This window comes from Oncorhynchus mykiss, chromosome 19 (genome assembly GCF_013265735.2).
Source record: "Oncorhynchus mykiss isolate Arlee chromosome 19, USDA_OmykA_1.1, whole genome shotgun sequence".
Classification (NCBI taxonomy): domain Eukaryota; kingdom Metazoa; phylum Chordata; class Actinopteri; order Salmoniformes; family Salmonidae; genus Oncorhynchus; species Oncorhynchus mykiss.
In genome coordinates this window covers 22,793,505-22,805,778 of record NC_048583.1, presented here as the reverse complement: position 1 = coordinate 22,805,778, position 12,274 = coordinate 22,793,505, and the positions used below count along the sequence as shown (strand labels likewise).

The 12,274-nt window shown below is 41.7% G+C and overlaps 1 protein-coding gene across 1 annotated transcript in view; it reads right to left on the bottom strand.

Annotated features, from left to right (window-relative positions):
- Positions 1 to 12,274, bottom strand: part of LOC110497489 (guanylate cyclase soluble subunit beta-1) — a 51,107-nt gene that overhangs the window by 24,773 nt on the left and 14,060 nt on the right. Inside the window, exon 10 of the mRNA XM_021573619.2 lies at positions 7,915 to 8,152. Coding sequence (XP_021429294.1) covers positions 7,915 to 8,152 — 238 coding nt within the window. The remainder of the gene's footprint in view (positions 1 to 7,914; positions 8,153 to 12,274) is intronic.

Genomic DNA, 12,274 nt, shown 5'->3' with positions numbered 1-12,274 from the left:
CCCACATTTACATTGTTTGTAAACAAAGGAGTAAAACAAGCTTATATTTTGGATTCTAATGGGGTACGACAGAGGAATCTGTAAGTTAAATTCTTCAAGAATCAATGGGTGTATATACCATTTAATACAATCTAAAAATGGATGCAGAACTGCAGATTGCCCTTTTTATTTGATATAATACTGTATACCAAAGATTTAGATGAGATTCCGATTAATCTCAACCAATCATTCTGCAACAAACTGAAGCTTAAAATTGACTTGATTTACATAATGAAAGCATATCTTTAATGTAAATGTTTATAGAACATACCATTTTTCAAACAGCTTGGCTTTTATACTGTAAAGTCTTGACATTCAAAAAATGTACATTGTTTAGTAGCCCGTAGCTACAATTTCCTTTCGAAATCGAATTAACATAAAAAAACTCCATCACAATCCTTCTGTTTAAGCATGAGACCTTTTTTTTTCTCTCATGGGCTGCGTCTCAATCCACAACATTTGCCAATATTGCTCTTCCACATCTGGGGTGAAAGGTGACAGAGCTAGACAGTGTTTATCAGACCATAAGACATCCCGAAAATCCGTACTCTCACACAAACGTCTGTAGCATCTGAATGGTTTGGGCTACACACTAAAATGACACCTCTGTGGAAAGCTTAGACTCTCAAACACAATGTTGTTCTCTAGGACGCACACAAGACTCGTCTGAAGGTCCCTGGTACCAGTAAAAAAATATATACAGTTGAGGTCGGAAGTTTACACTGTAGCCAAATACATTTAAACTCAGTTTTTCACAATTCCTGACATTTAATCAGAGTAAAAATTCCCTGTTTTAGGTCAGTTAGGATCACCACTTTTATTTTAAGAATGTGAAAATGTCAGAATAATAGTAGAGTGATTTATTTCACCTTCTATTTCTTTCATCACATTCCCAGTGGGACAGAGGTTTAGATATACTCAAATTAGTATTTGGTAGCATTGCCTTTAAATTGTTTAACTTGGGTCAAACATATTGGGTAGTCTTCCACAAGCTTCCCACAATAAGTTGGGTGAATTTTGGCCCATTCTTCCTGACAGAGCTGGTTTAACTGAGTCAGGTTTGTAGGTCTCCTTGCTCGCACACACTTTTTCAGTTCTGCCAACAAATTTTCTATAGGATTGAGGTCAGGGCTTTGTGATGGCCACTCCAATAGATTGACTTTGTTGTCCTTAAGCCATTTTCGCACAGCTTTGAAGTATGCATGGGGTCATTGTCCATTTGGAAGAACCATTTGCGACTAAACTTTAACTTCCTGACTGCACCAGTCCCTCCTGCAGAAAATCAGCCCCACAACATGATGCTGCCACCCCCGTGCTTCATGGTTCGGATGGTGTTCTTCAGCTTGCAAGTCTCCCCCTTTTTCCTCCAAACATAACGATGGCCATTATGGCCAAAGCGTTCTATTGTTGTTTCATCAGACCAGAGGACATTTCTCCAAAAAGTATGATATTTGTGCCCATGTGCAGTTGCAAACTGTAGTCTGGCTTTTTTATGGCGGTTTTGGAGCAGTGGCTTCTTCCTTGCTGAGAGGCCTTTCAGGTTATAGGACTCGTTTTTCTGTGGATATTTCCTCCTGAATCTTCACAATGTCCTTTGCTGTTGTTCTGGGATTGATTTGCACTTTTCGCACCAAAGTACGTTCATCTCTAGGAGACAGAACGCGTCTTCTTCTTGAGGGGTATGACGGCTGCTTGGTCCCATGGTATTTATACTGGCTTACTATTGTTTGTACAGATGAACGTGGTACCTTTGGGCATTTGGAAATTGCTCCCAAGGATGAACCAGACTTGTGGAGGTCTACAATTCTTGGCGGATTTCTTTTGATTTTCCCATGATGTCAAGCAAAAGAGGCACTGAGTTTGGAGGTAGGCCTTGAAATACATCCACAGGTAAACCTCCAATTGACTCAAATGATGTCAATTAGCCTATCAGAAGCTTCTAAAGCCATGACATAATTTTCTGGAATTTCCAAGCTGTTTAAAGGCACAGTCAACTTAGTGTATGTAAACTTCTGACCCACTGGAATCGTGATACAGTGAATTATAAGTGAAGTAATCTGTCAGCAAACAATTGTTGGAAAAATTACTTGTGTCATGCACAAAGTAGATGTCCTAACCGACTTGTCAAAACTATAGTTTGTTAACAAGCAGAAGCTAGCCAGAAGCTAACCAGATGCTAGCCAGAAGCTAACAAGAAGCTAGCGAGAAGCTAGCCTGAAGCTAACCAGAAGCTAATCAGAAGCTAGTCAGAAGCTAGTTAGCTTCTTTACTGGCTAATCGTTAGTATTCAGCTAATCACGGTTTGTGGTCATCAGCTATCCTTTTGCTCGAAAATCTATCTTTTGTACGGCACGGCTCAGACCAGAACATACCGGACCTATTTTTCTCTCCATGTTCAACTGCAATCTCTGGACATTTATACCTGGATCTCGCAGCTAGCTAGCTGCTATCTGTGTGACTATCGGCTTACGTCGATTCCGGAGCGAACATCAATTATACCGGAGCTAGCCAGCTGAAGAGTTCCATCAGTCACTCCTGGGCTACAATCACCTATCCGGACCCGTTTTACTGCCAACGCGGAGCCCCACCGGGCCTTCACAACTGGAATACCGACGTTATCTGCCCGAGGGAGCAGAACGCCCAACTGCGGTCCGCTAATCGTTAGCTGTCTTATCGGCTGCTATCTGTATAGACCTATCGGACAATTTTATTATTATTTTATTATTATTATTATTTATTTTTCTTGGGCCTCTATAACTATATCTATTTTTTATTTATTTTATTTTGCGAATTGGATTGATCCCCTCTACCACACGGAACCCCACTAATCCTACCGACGGAAACGCACGAGGTGGCTAAAAACAGACCTCCATCCTATGCTAGCTTGCTACCGATGGCCCGGCTAGCTGTCTGAATCCCAACCAACCTCACTACTCACTGGACCCTTTTGATCACTCGACTAAGCATGCCTATCCTTAATGTCAATATGCCTTGTCCATTGCTGTTCTGGTTAGTGTTTATTGGCTTATTTCACTGTAGAGCCTCTAGTCCTGCTCACTATACCTTATCCAACCTATTAGTTCCACCACCCACACATGCGATGACATCTCCTGGCTTCAATTATGTTTCTAGAGACAATATCTCTCTCATCATCACTCAATACCTAGGTTTACCTCCACTGTATTCACATCCTACCATACCTTTGTCTGTACATTATACCTTGAAGCTATTTTATAGCCCCCAGAAACCTCATTTTACTCTCTGTTCCAGACGTTCTAGACGACCAATTCTCATTGCTTTTAGCCGTACCCTTATCCTACTCCTCCTGTTTTTCTCTGGTGATGTAGAGGTGAATCCAGGCCCTGCAGTGCCTAGCTCCACTCCTATTCCCCAGGCGCTCTCTTTTGATGACTTCTGTAACCGTAATAGCCTTGGTTTCATGCATGTTAACATTAGAAGCCTCCTCCCTAAGTTAGTTTTATTCACTGCTTTAGCATACTCTGCCAACCCGGATGGTCTAGCTGTGTCTGAATCCTGGCTTTGGATTTTCATCCCAAACTACAACATTTTCAGACAAGATAGAACTGCCAAAGGGGGCAGTGTTGCAATCCACTGCAAAGATAGCCTGCAGAGTTCTGTCCTACTTTCCAGGTGTGTACCCAAACAATTTGAACTTCTACTTTTAAAAATACACCACTCTAAAAACAAGTCTCTCACCGTTGCCGCCTGCTATAGACCACCCTCTGCCCCCAGCTGTGCTCTGGACACCATATGTGAACTGATTTCCCCCATCTATCTTCAGAGCTTGTGCTGCTAGGCGACCTAAACTGGAACATGCTTAACACCCCAGCCATCCTACAATCTAAGCTTGATGCCCTCAATCTCAAACAAATTATCAATGAACCTACCCGGTACCTCCCCAAAGCCGTAAACACGGGCACCCTCATAAATATCATCCTAACCAACTTCCCCTCTAAATACACCTCTGCTGTCTTCAACCAAGATCTCAGCGATCACTGCCTCATTGCCTGCATCCGTAATGGGTCAGCGGTCAAACAACCTCCACTCATCACTGTCAAACGCTCCCTGAAACACTTCAGCGAGCAGGCCTTTCTAATCGACCTGGCCGGGGTATCCTGGAAGGATATTGATCTCATCCCGTCAGCAAAGGATGCCTGGTTATTTTTTTTTAAATGCCTTCCTAACTATCTTAAATAATCATGTCCCATTCAAGAAATTTAGAACCAGGAACAGATATAGCCCTTGGTACTCTCCAGACCTGACTGCCCTTAACCAACACAAAAACATCCTATGGCGTTCTGCATTAGCATCGAACAGCCCCCGTCAGCTTTTCAGGGAAGCTAGAAACCATTATACACAGGCAGCTAGAAAAGCCAAGGCTAGCTTTTTCAAGCAGAAATTTGCCTCTTGCAATACTAACTCAAAAAAGTTCTGGGACACTGTAAAGTCCATGGAGAAAAATAACACCTCCTCCCAGCTGCCCACTGCACTGAAGATAGGAAACACTGTCACACTGATAAATCCACTATAATTGAGAATTTCAATAAGCATTTTTCTACGGCTGGCCATGCTTTCCACCTGGCTACCCCTACCCCGGGCAACAGTACTGCACCCCCCACAGCAACTCCCCCAAGCCTTCCCCATTTCTCCTTCTCCCAAAACCAGTCAGCTGATGTTCTGAAAGAGCTGCAAAATCTGGACCCCTACAAATCAGCCGGGCTAGACAATCTGGACCCTTTCTTTCTAAAAGTATCTGCCGAAATTGTTACCACCCCTATTACTAGCCTGATCAACCTCTCTTTCGTGTCGTCTGAGATTCCCAAAGATTGGAAAGCTCTTGACCCAAACTGCTACAGATCTATATCTATCCTACCCTGCCTTTCTAAGGTTTTTGAAAACCAAGTCAACAAACAGATTACAGACCATTTTGAATCTCACCATACCCTCTCTGCTATGCAATCTGGTTTCAGAGCTGGTCATGGGTGCACCTGAGCCACGCTCAAGGTCCTAAACGATAGACCGCCATCGATAAGAAACATTACTGTGCAGCCGTATTCATTGATCTGGCCAAGGCTTTTGACTCTGTCAATCACCACATCCTCATCGGCAGACTCGACAGCCTTGGTTTCTCAAATGATTGCCTCGCCTGGTTCACCAACTACTTCTCTGATAGAGTTCAGTGTGTCAAATCGGAGGGTCTGCTGTCCGGACCTCTGGCAGTCTCTATGGGGGTGCCACAGGGTTCAATTCTTGGACCGACTCTCTTCTCTGTATACATCAATGAGGTCGCTCTTGCTGCTGGTGAGTCTCTGATCCACCTCTACGCAGACGACACCATTCTGTATACTTCTGGCCCTTCTTTGGACACTGTTAACAACCCTCCAGGCAAGCTTCAATGCCATACAACTCTCCTTCCGTGGCCTCCAATTGCTTTTAAATACAAGTAAAACTAAATGCATGCTCTTCAACCGATCGCTACCTGTACCTACCCGCCTGTCCAACATTACTACTCTGGACGGCTCTGACTTAGAATACGTGGACAACTACAAATACTTAGGTGTCTGGTTAGACTGTAAACTCTCCTTCCAGACCCATATCAAACATCTCCAATCCAAAGTTAAATCTAGAATTGGCTTCCTATTTCGCAACAAAGCATCCTTCACTCATGCTGCCAAACATACCCTTGTAAAACTGACCATCCTACCAATCCTCGACTTTGGCGATGTCATTTACAAAATAGCCTCCAATACCCTACTCAACAAATTGGATGCAGTCTATCACAGTGCAATCCGTTTTGTCACCAAAGCCCCATATACTACCCACCATTGCGACCTGTACGCTCTCGTTGGCTGGCCCTCGCTTCATACTCGTCGCCAAACCCACTGGCTCCATGTCATCTACAAGACCCTGCTAGGTAAAGTCCCCCCTTATCTCAGCTCGCTGGTCACCATAGCATCACCCACCTGTAGCACGCGCCCCAGCAGGTATATCTCTCTGGTCACCCCCAAAACCAATTATTTCTTTGGCCGCCTCTCCTTCCAGTTCTCTGCTGCCAATGACTGGAACAAACTACAAAAATCTCTGAAACTGGAAACACTTATCACCTTCACTAGCTTTAAGCACCAGCTGTCAGAGCAGCTCACAGATTACTGCACCTGTACATAGCCCAAATATAATTTAGCCCAAACAACTACCTCTTTCCCTACTGTATTTATTTTATTTATTTACTTTGCTCCTTTGCACCCCATTATTTTTATTTCTACTTTGCACTTTCTTCCACTGCAAATCTACCATTCCAGTGTTTTACTTGCTATATTGTTTTACTTTGCCACCATGGCCTTTTTTTTGCCTTTACCTCCCTTATCTCACCTCATTTGCTCACATCGTATATAGACTTGTTTCTACTGTATTATTGTTTCTACTATTGTTTCTATTATTGACTGTATGTTTGTTTTACACCATGTGTAACTCTGTGTCGTTGTATGTGTCGAACTGCTTTGCTTCATCTTGGCCAGGTCGCAATTGTAAATGAGAACTTGTTCTCAACTTGCCTATCTGGTTAAATAAAGGTAAAATAAAATAAATAAATAAAAAACAAGAAATGTGTGGAGTGGTTGAAAAACAAGTTAATGACTCCATCCTAAGTGTATGTAAACTTCCGATTTCAACTGTACATGGTAGCATATATGGAGATGGTTTAGTGCTTAAAATAAGGGTATAGATGCATGTCAAATGTTTTTTAAATATAGTTTCCCGCTCTTTCAGATATAGGACAGACACTAAAGAAAAAAAATTATTTAGATTTTTGGGGGGACTATTTGTTATTCAATGTGTTTCTATTGGCCAATAGCAGTAATGCAAAATTCTATTTCAACCCACCCCCCCAACATTATAAACTTGATCTCCACTATAAAAAGCATTCTCACATTTCTTTTAGAATAACATTTAGTTTTTAACAGCGGAGATTTGTATAAACCTTGTATTATATGTCTCCGACATTTGCAACATTGTTTCAATATTCAAATTCGATCTCCTACTGTCCCATAGTAATGAACGTGTCAGGACGAGACAAAGGCAGGCAGCGTTTCTCAGCCTGTTGAAATCATGAATCAGCTGGCATAATTTTTATGGATTATTACAAAGACATTTCAATTCAAAAAAGGTAAAACTAAACAAAGTGCAGCTAGTTTGCAGTCTTTCCAGCTTCGTTGTTCAGCTCCTCTGAACGAGAGCATATTTTCTATGCCAGGTGAAATCACGCCTCATTAGCTCATTGTTATGGATGTGTCCAAATACATGTCACTAGAAAACAGCTTAAACAAATGCAAATGCCGCTGCTGCTGTTATTCTGGCTGCAGTGTTTGACGTGACTGTAAGTTAGCTGTAGTTGTCTAGCTAGCAAGCAAGGGATAAGAACGTTGCCAGCCAGTATGACAATGGAACATTTAGGGTCCATAGACAGAACAAAAAGACTGAACGACTGGGTTGCATCTCTGGCAGCCGGCTTGGGTAGCAAACCTAGATTTGTGGTCGGGACTATATCTTGTAGAAGGATGAAATGGTATTAATAAATTAATCAAATAACTTATTCAAATAATGATTGACATTTTCATTATGTTGTATAAAAGTGATAATGCCCTAGAAGCCTGTTTGAGGATATATTGGTACGTGCCAATATATCCTCCAAACACCGGCTTCGAGGGCATTATTACTTGAAATAATATAGCTCTAGAATGCACTTCAAGCCAATCAGAAAGGAGTATTCAAACAATGGTGCATCTGACTGTTGCACGTGTCAATATTTTAATTTTATCTGTAAATAAGAGTAGAGAAAAACAAAATATCCCTTCAAACCTTGTACACGTAGGGGTTCTTTCTCGAGTCGGTCAGGATGTCAAATCGGGTGTAGACGTCGTTGAGCAGGTTGACTATCTTGATGGCACCCTCGGCTGACGCGTGTTTGCTGCAGAAGGCATTGAATCCCACAATGCCGCTGAAGAGGATGGTCACATTGTCGTAGCGTTTGGCCGGGACTGGACGCTTGTGGCGCAACTCATTGGCCACTGACGGTGGCAGGACTGAGTAGAGCAATCTAAAGAAAAGTGAAAAGAAAACGTCTTGTATAGATTATTTTGTCTTCTGGAGATGTTTTTATTCCCATTTTTTTCACCAAAACATACTGAGTGTGGTCCTGTATGGCTCAGTTGGCAGAGGATGGCATTTGCAATGCCAGGATTGTGGGTTTGATTCCCAGAGCCATCCATAGGTAAATGTATGCATGACAGTAAGATCCCTTATTGAGGTCACTTGTTAAATCCACTTCAATCAGTCTAGATCAGTGGTTCCCAAACTTTTTTATAGTCCCGTACCCCTTCAAACATTAAACCTCCAGCTGCGTACCCCCTCTAGCACCAGGGTCAGTGAACTCAAATGTTTTTTGCCATCATTGTAAGCTTGCCACACACATTATACGATACATTTATTAAACAAAAAAATGAGTGAGTGTTACAACCCGGCTCGTGGGAAGTGACAAAGAGCTCTTATAGGACCAGGGCACAAATAATAATAATCAATAATTTTTCTCTTTATTTAGCCATCTTACATGTAAAACCTTATTTATTCATCAAACTGAATAACTCACCTCAGGTTAATGAGAAGGGTGTGCTTGAATGGAAGCACATATCTCTGTTGTGTTGTACGAGAGAGTCTCAGTCTTAAATCACTTTCCACACACAGTCTGTTCCTGTATTTTGTATTCATGCTAGTGAGGGCCAGGAATCCACTCTCACACAGGTACGTGGTTGCAAAGGGCATCTGTGTCTTAACAACACAATTTGCCAAGGCAGGATATTCTGAGCACAGCCCAATCCAGAAATCTGGCAGTGGCTTCTGATTTTAAATAGAATTTTCACAGAACTGCTTGTTGTAATTTGAGGCTCTCTTGTTCAGATATCGCCCTGTGAGTGGACTGGAGGCAGGGCATGAAAAGGATAACGAATCCAGTTGTTTGCGTCATCCGTTTCCGGAAAGTACCTGGTCACCCAGCTCCCTCAGGTGCTTCGCTATATCACATTTGACATTGTCCGTAAACTTGTTCATTTGCACACAAAAAAATCATACAATGATGGAAAGACCTGTGTGTTGTCCTTATTAATGCAGACAGAAGAGCTCCAACTTCTTAATCACAGCCTCAATTTTGTCCCGCACATTGAATATACAGTGGGGCAAAAAAGTATTTAGTCAGCCACCAATTGTGCAAGTTCTCCCACTCAAAAAGATGAGAGAGGCCTGTAATTTTCATCATAGGTACACTTCAACTATGACAGACAAAATGAGAAAAATAATCCAGAAAATCACATTCTAGGATTTCTAATGAATTTATTTGCAAATGATGGTGGAAATTGTAGATTTTCAAGAAATGGCCTATCCAAGATACATTGTAAATTTGGTCCGACTGCACTTCCTAAGGCTTCCACTAGATGTCAACAGTCTTTAGAACCTTGTTTCAGGCTTCTACTGTGAAGGGGGAGCGAATAAGAGCTGTTTGACTACGGGGTCTGGCAGAATGCCATGAGCTAAATCAAGCGTGCGGACGTGAGAGCGAGCTGCGTTCCCTTTAATTTCTAAAGACAAAGGAATTGTCCGGTTGGAGTATTATTGAAAATGTATGATAAAACTGGAATTCCTGGGAGTGCATTCCGATGAAGATTATCAAAGGTAAGTGAATATTTATAATGCTATTTCTGACTTCTGTTGACTCCACAACATGGCTGGTATCTGTATGGTTGTTTTGGTGGCTGAGCGCTGTACTCAAGATTATTCCATGGTGTGCTTTCGCTGAAAGCTTTTTGAAATCTGACACAGCGGTTGCATTAAGGAGAAGTATATCTTTAATCCATGCATAACACTTGTATTTTCATCAACATTTATGATGAGTATTTCTGTAAATTGATGTGGCTCTCTGCAAAATCACCGGATGTTTTGGAAGCAAAACATTACTGAACATAACGCGCCAATGTAAACTGAGATTTTTGGATATAAATATGAACTTTATCAAACAAACCATACATGTATTGTGTAACATGAAGTCCTATGAGTGTCATCTGATGAAGATCATCAAAGGTTAGTGATTAATTTTAGCTCTATTTGTGCATTTGTGACTCCTCTCTTTGGCTGGAAAAATTGCTGTTTTTATTGTGGTTTCGTGGTGACCTAACATAATCGTTTGTGGTGCTTTCGCTGAAAAGCATATTTGAAATCTTACACTGTCGTGGGATTAACAACAAGACTACCTTTAAAACGGTATTAGATAGATGTATGTTTGAGGAATTTTAATTATGGAATTTCTGTTGTTTTGAATTTGGCGCCCTCGCTTCATACTCGTTGCCAAACCCACTGGCTCCAGGTCATCTACAAGTCTCTGCTAGGTAAATCCCCGCCTTAACTCAGCTCACTGGTCACAATAGCAGCATGCGCTCCAGCAGGTATATCTCACTGGTCACCCCCAAAGCCAATTCTTCCTTTGGCCGCCTCTCCTTCCAGTTCTCTGCTGCCAATAACTGGAACGAACTGCAAAAATCACTAAAGCTGGAGACTCTTACCTCCCCCACAAGCTTTAAGCACCAGCTGTCAGAGCAGCTCACAGATCACTGCACCTGTACATAGCTCATCTATAAATAGCCCATCCAATCTACCTCATCCCCATACTGTATTTATTTATTTATCTTGCTCCTTTGCACCCCAGTATCTCAACTTGGGGTGGCAGGGTAGCCTAGTGGTTAGAGCGGTGGACTAGTAACTGGAAGGTTGCAAGTTCAAACTCCTGAGCTGACAAGGTAAAAATCTGTCGTCCTGCCCCTGAACAGGCAGTTAACCCACTGTTCCTAGGCTGTCATTGAAAATAAGAATTTGTTCTTAGCTGACTTGCCTAGTTAAATAAAAACTTGCACATCCTACAATTCCAGTGTTTAATTGCTATATTGAAATGACTTCGCCACCATGGCCTATTTATTGCTCTCTTATCCTACCTCATTTGCACATGCTGTATATAGATTTTTTTCTACTGAATTATTGATATGTTTGTTTATTCCATGTGTAACTCTGTGTTGTTGTATGTGTCAAACTGCTTTGCTTTATCTTTGCCAGGTCGCAGTTGCAAATGAGAACTTGTTCTCAACTAGCCTACCTGGTTAAATAAATGAGAAATAAAAAAAAGTATTCAGATTACCTGAGATTAGACCTGGTATCCAAACAAGTCGGATACAAAATTCAGTAGTTGCCGTTCGGAACCCAGATTGGATCACGCTTGGTGGCCACGGACCTTGGATCTGTCTGAAAATATGATATACCGACCAGATCGTAAAATTATATTTGTAGAACATAACCTGAGGACAATAAATATCCTCCATAAATCACGTTTGCTACGCATTGCAGTTAGTGCTCTGCCTGTCTGCCTCTTGGTCTGGCTTGAACTCTTGCCATAGCAAACTTGCAACATTGTTTCAACTGGGCTCTCAGGTTTCCCACACCAATGAGCTCAGAATAGACAATGCTGGATTTGCGCAAGGTAGGTGTGTTCAGGTAGCCTACTTGATGACGTTCCTCTGGAGATATGGGATCAGCAATATGTTGCTATAGCACACCGAGGTGGATGTAAAAATGAATGTAAAACTCTGTTGTGTGAGGTCATGACAACAAAAAAATGCTAGCAGACATTCCCAAATGGGAACTTTTTTAATAGGCCTATATTAGTGCACGTCAGCCCAGGTACTTCTATGTGTGCTCAAGCAAAATAAACATTAACAACGGGACAAACAATTCACACAATGAAACAATGAATGCGCATGAACGAGCAGGAGCAGAAAGCGCATTCTGGAGAGGGAAGCTCCTATAGTGCGTCTTCGTCACACACCCCTTCGCTTGTGTTTGACATTTTAAATTAGGGATTTTATTTATGAAAATACTAAGTTCTTGTGTACACCATAACTCAATTATTTTAGATATATGTTAACGTTCACTGCCTGCCAGACAAGTCAAAACAATTCTACTGGTTTGCACATCAATAATGAATTTCTTTCGGATCCATTATCCAATTTGGATTCGATTCTCCCTCCATTTTGACATATTGGGTCGAATCTGTTCCACCTCGGATACGTATTGATTTATTATTATTTTTATTATGACCGGGTTCTGTCGTTGTCAGATTAGAATTATG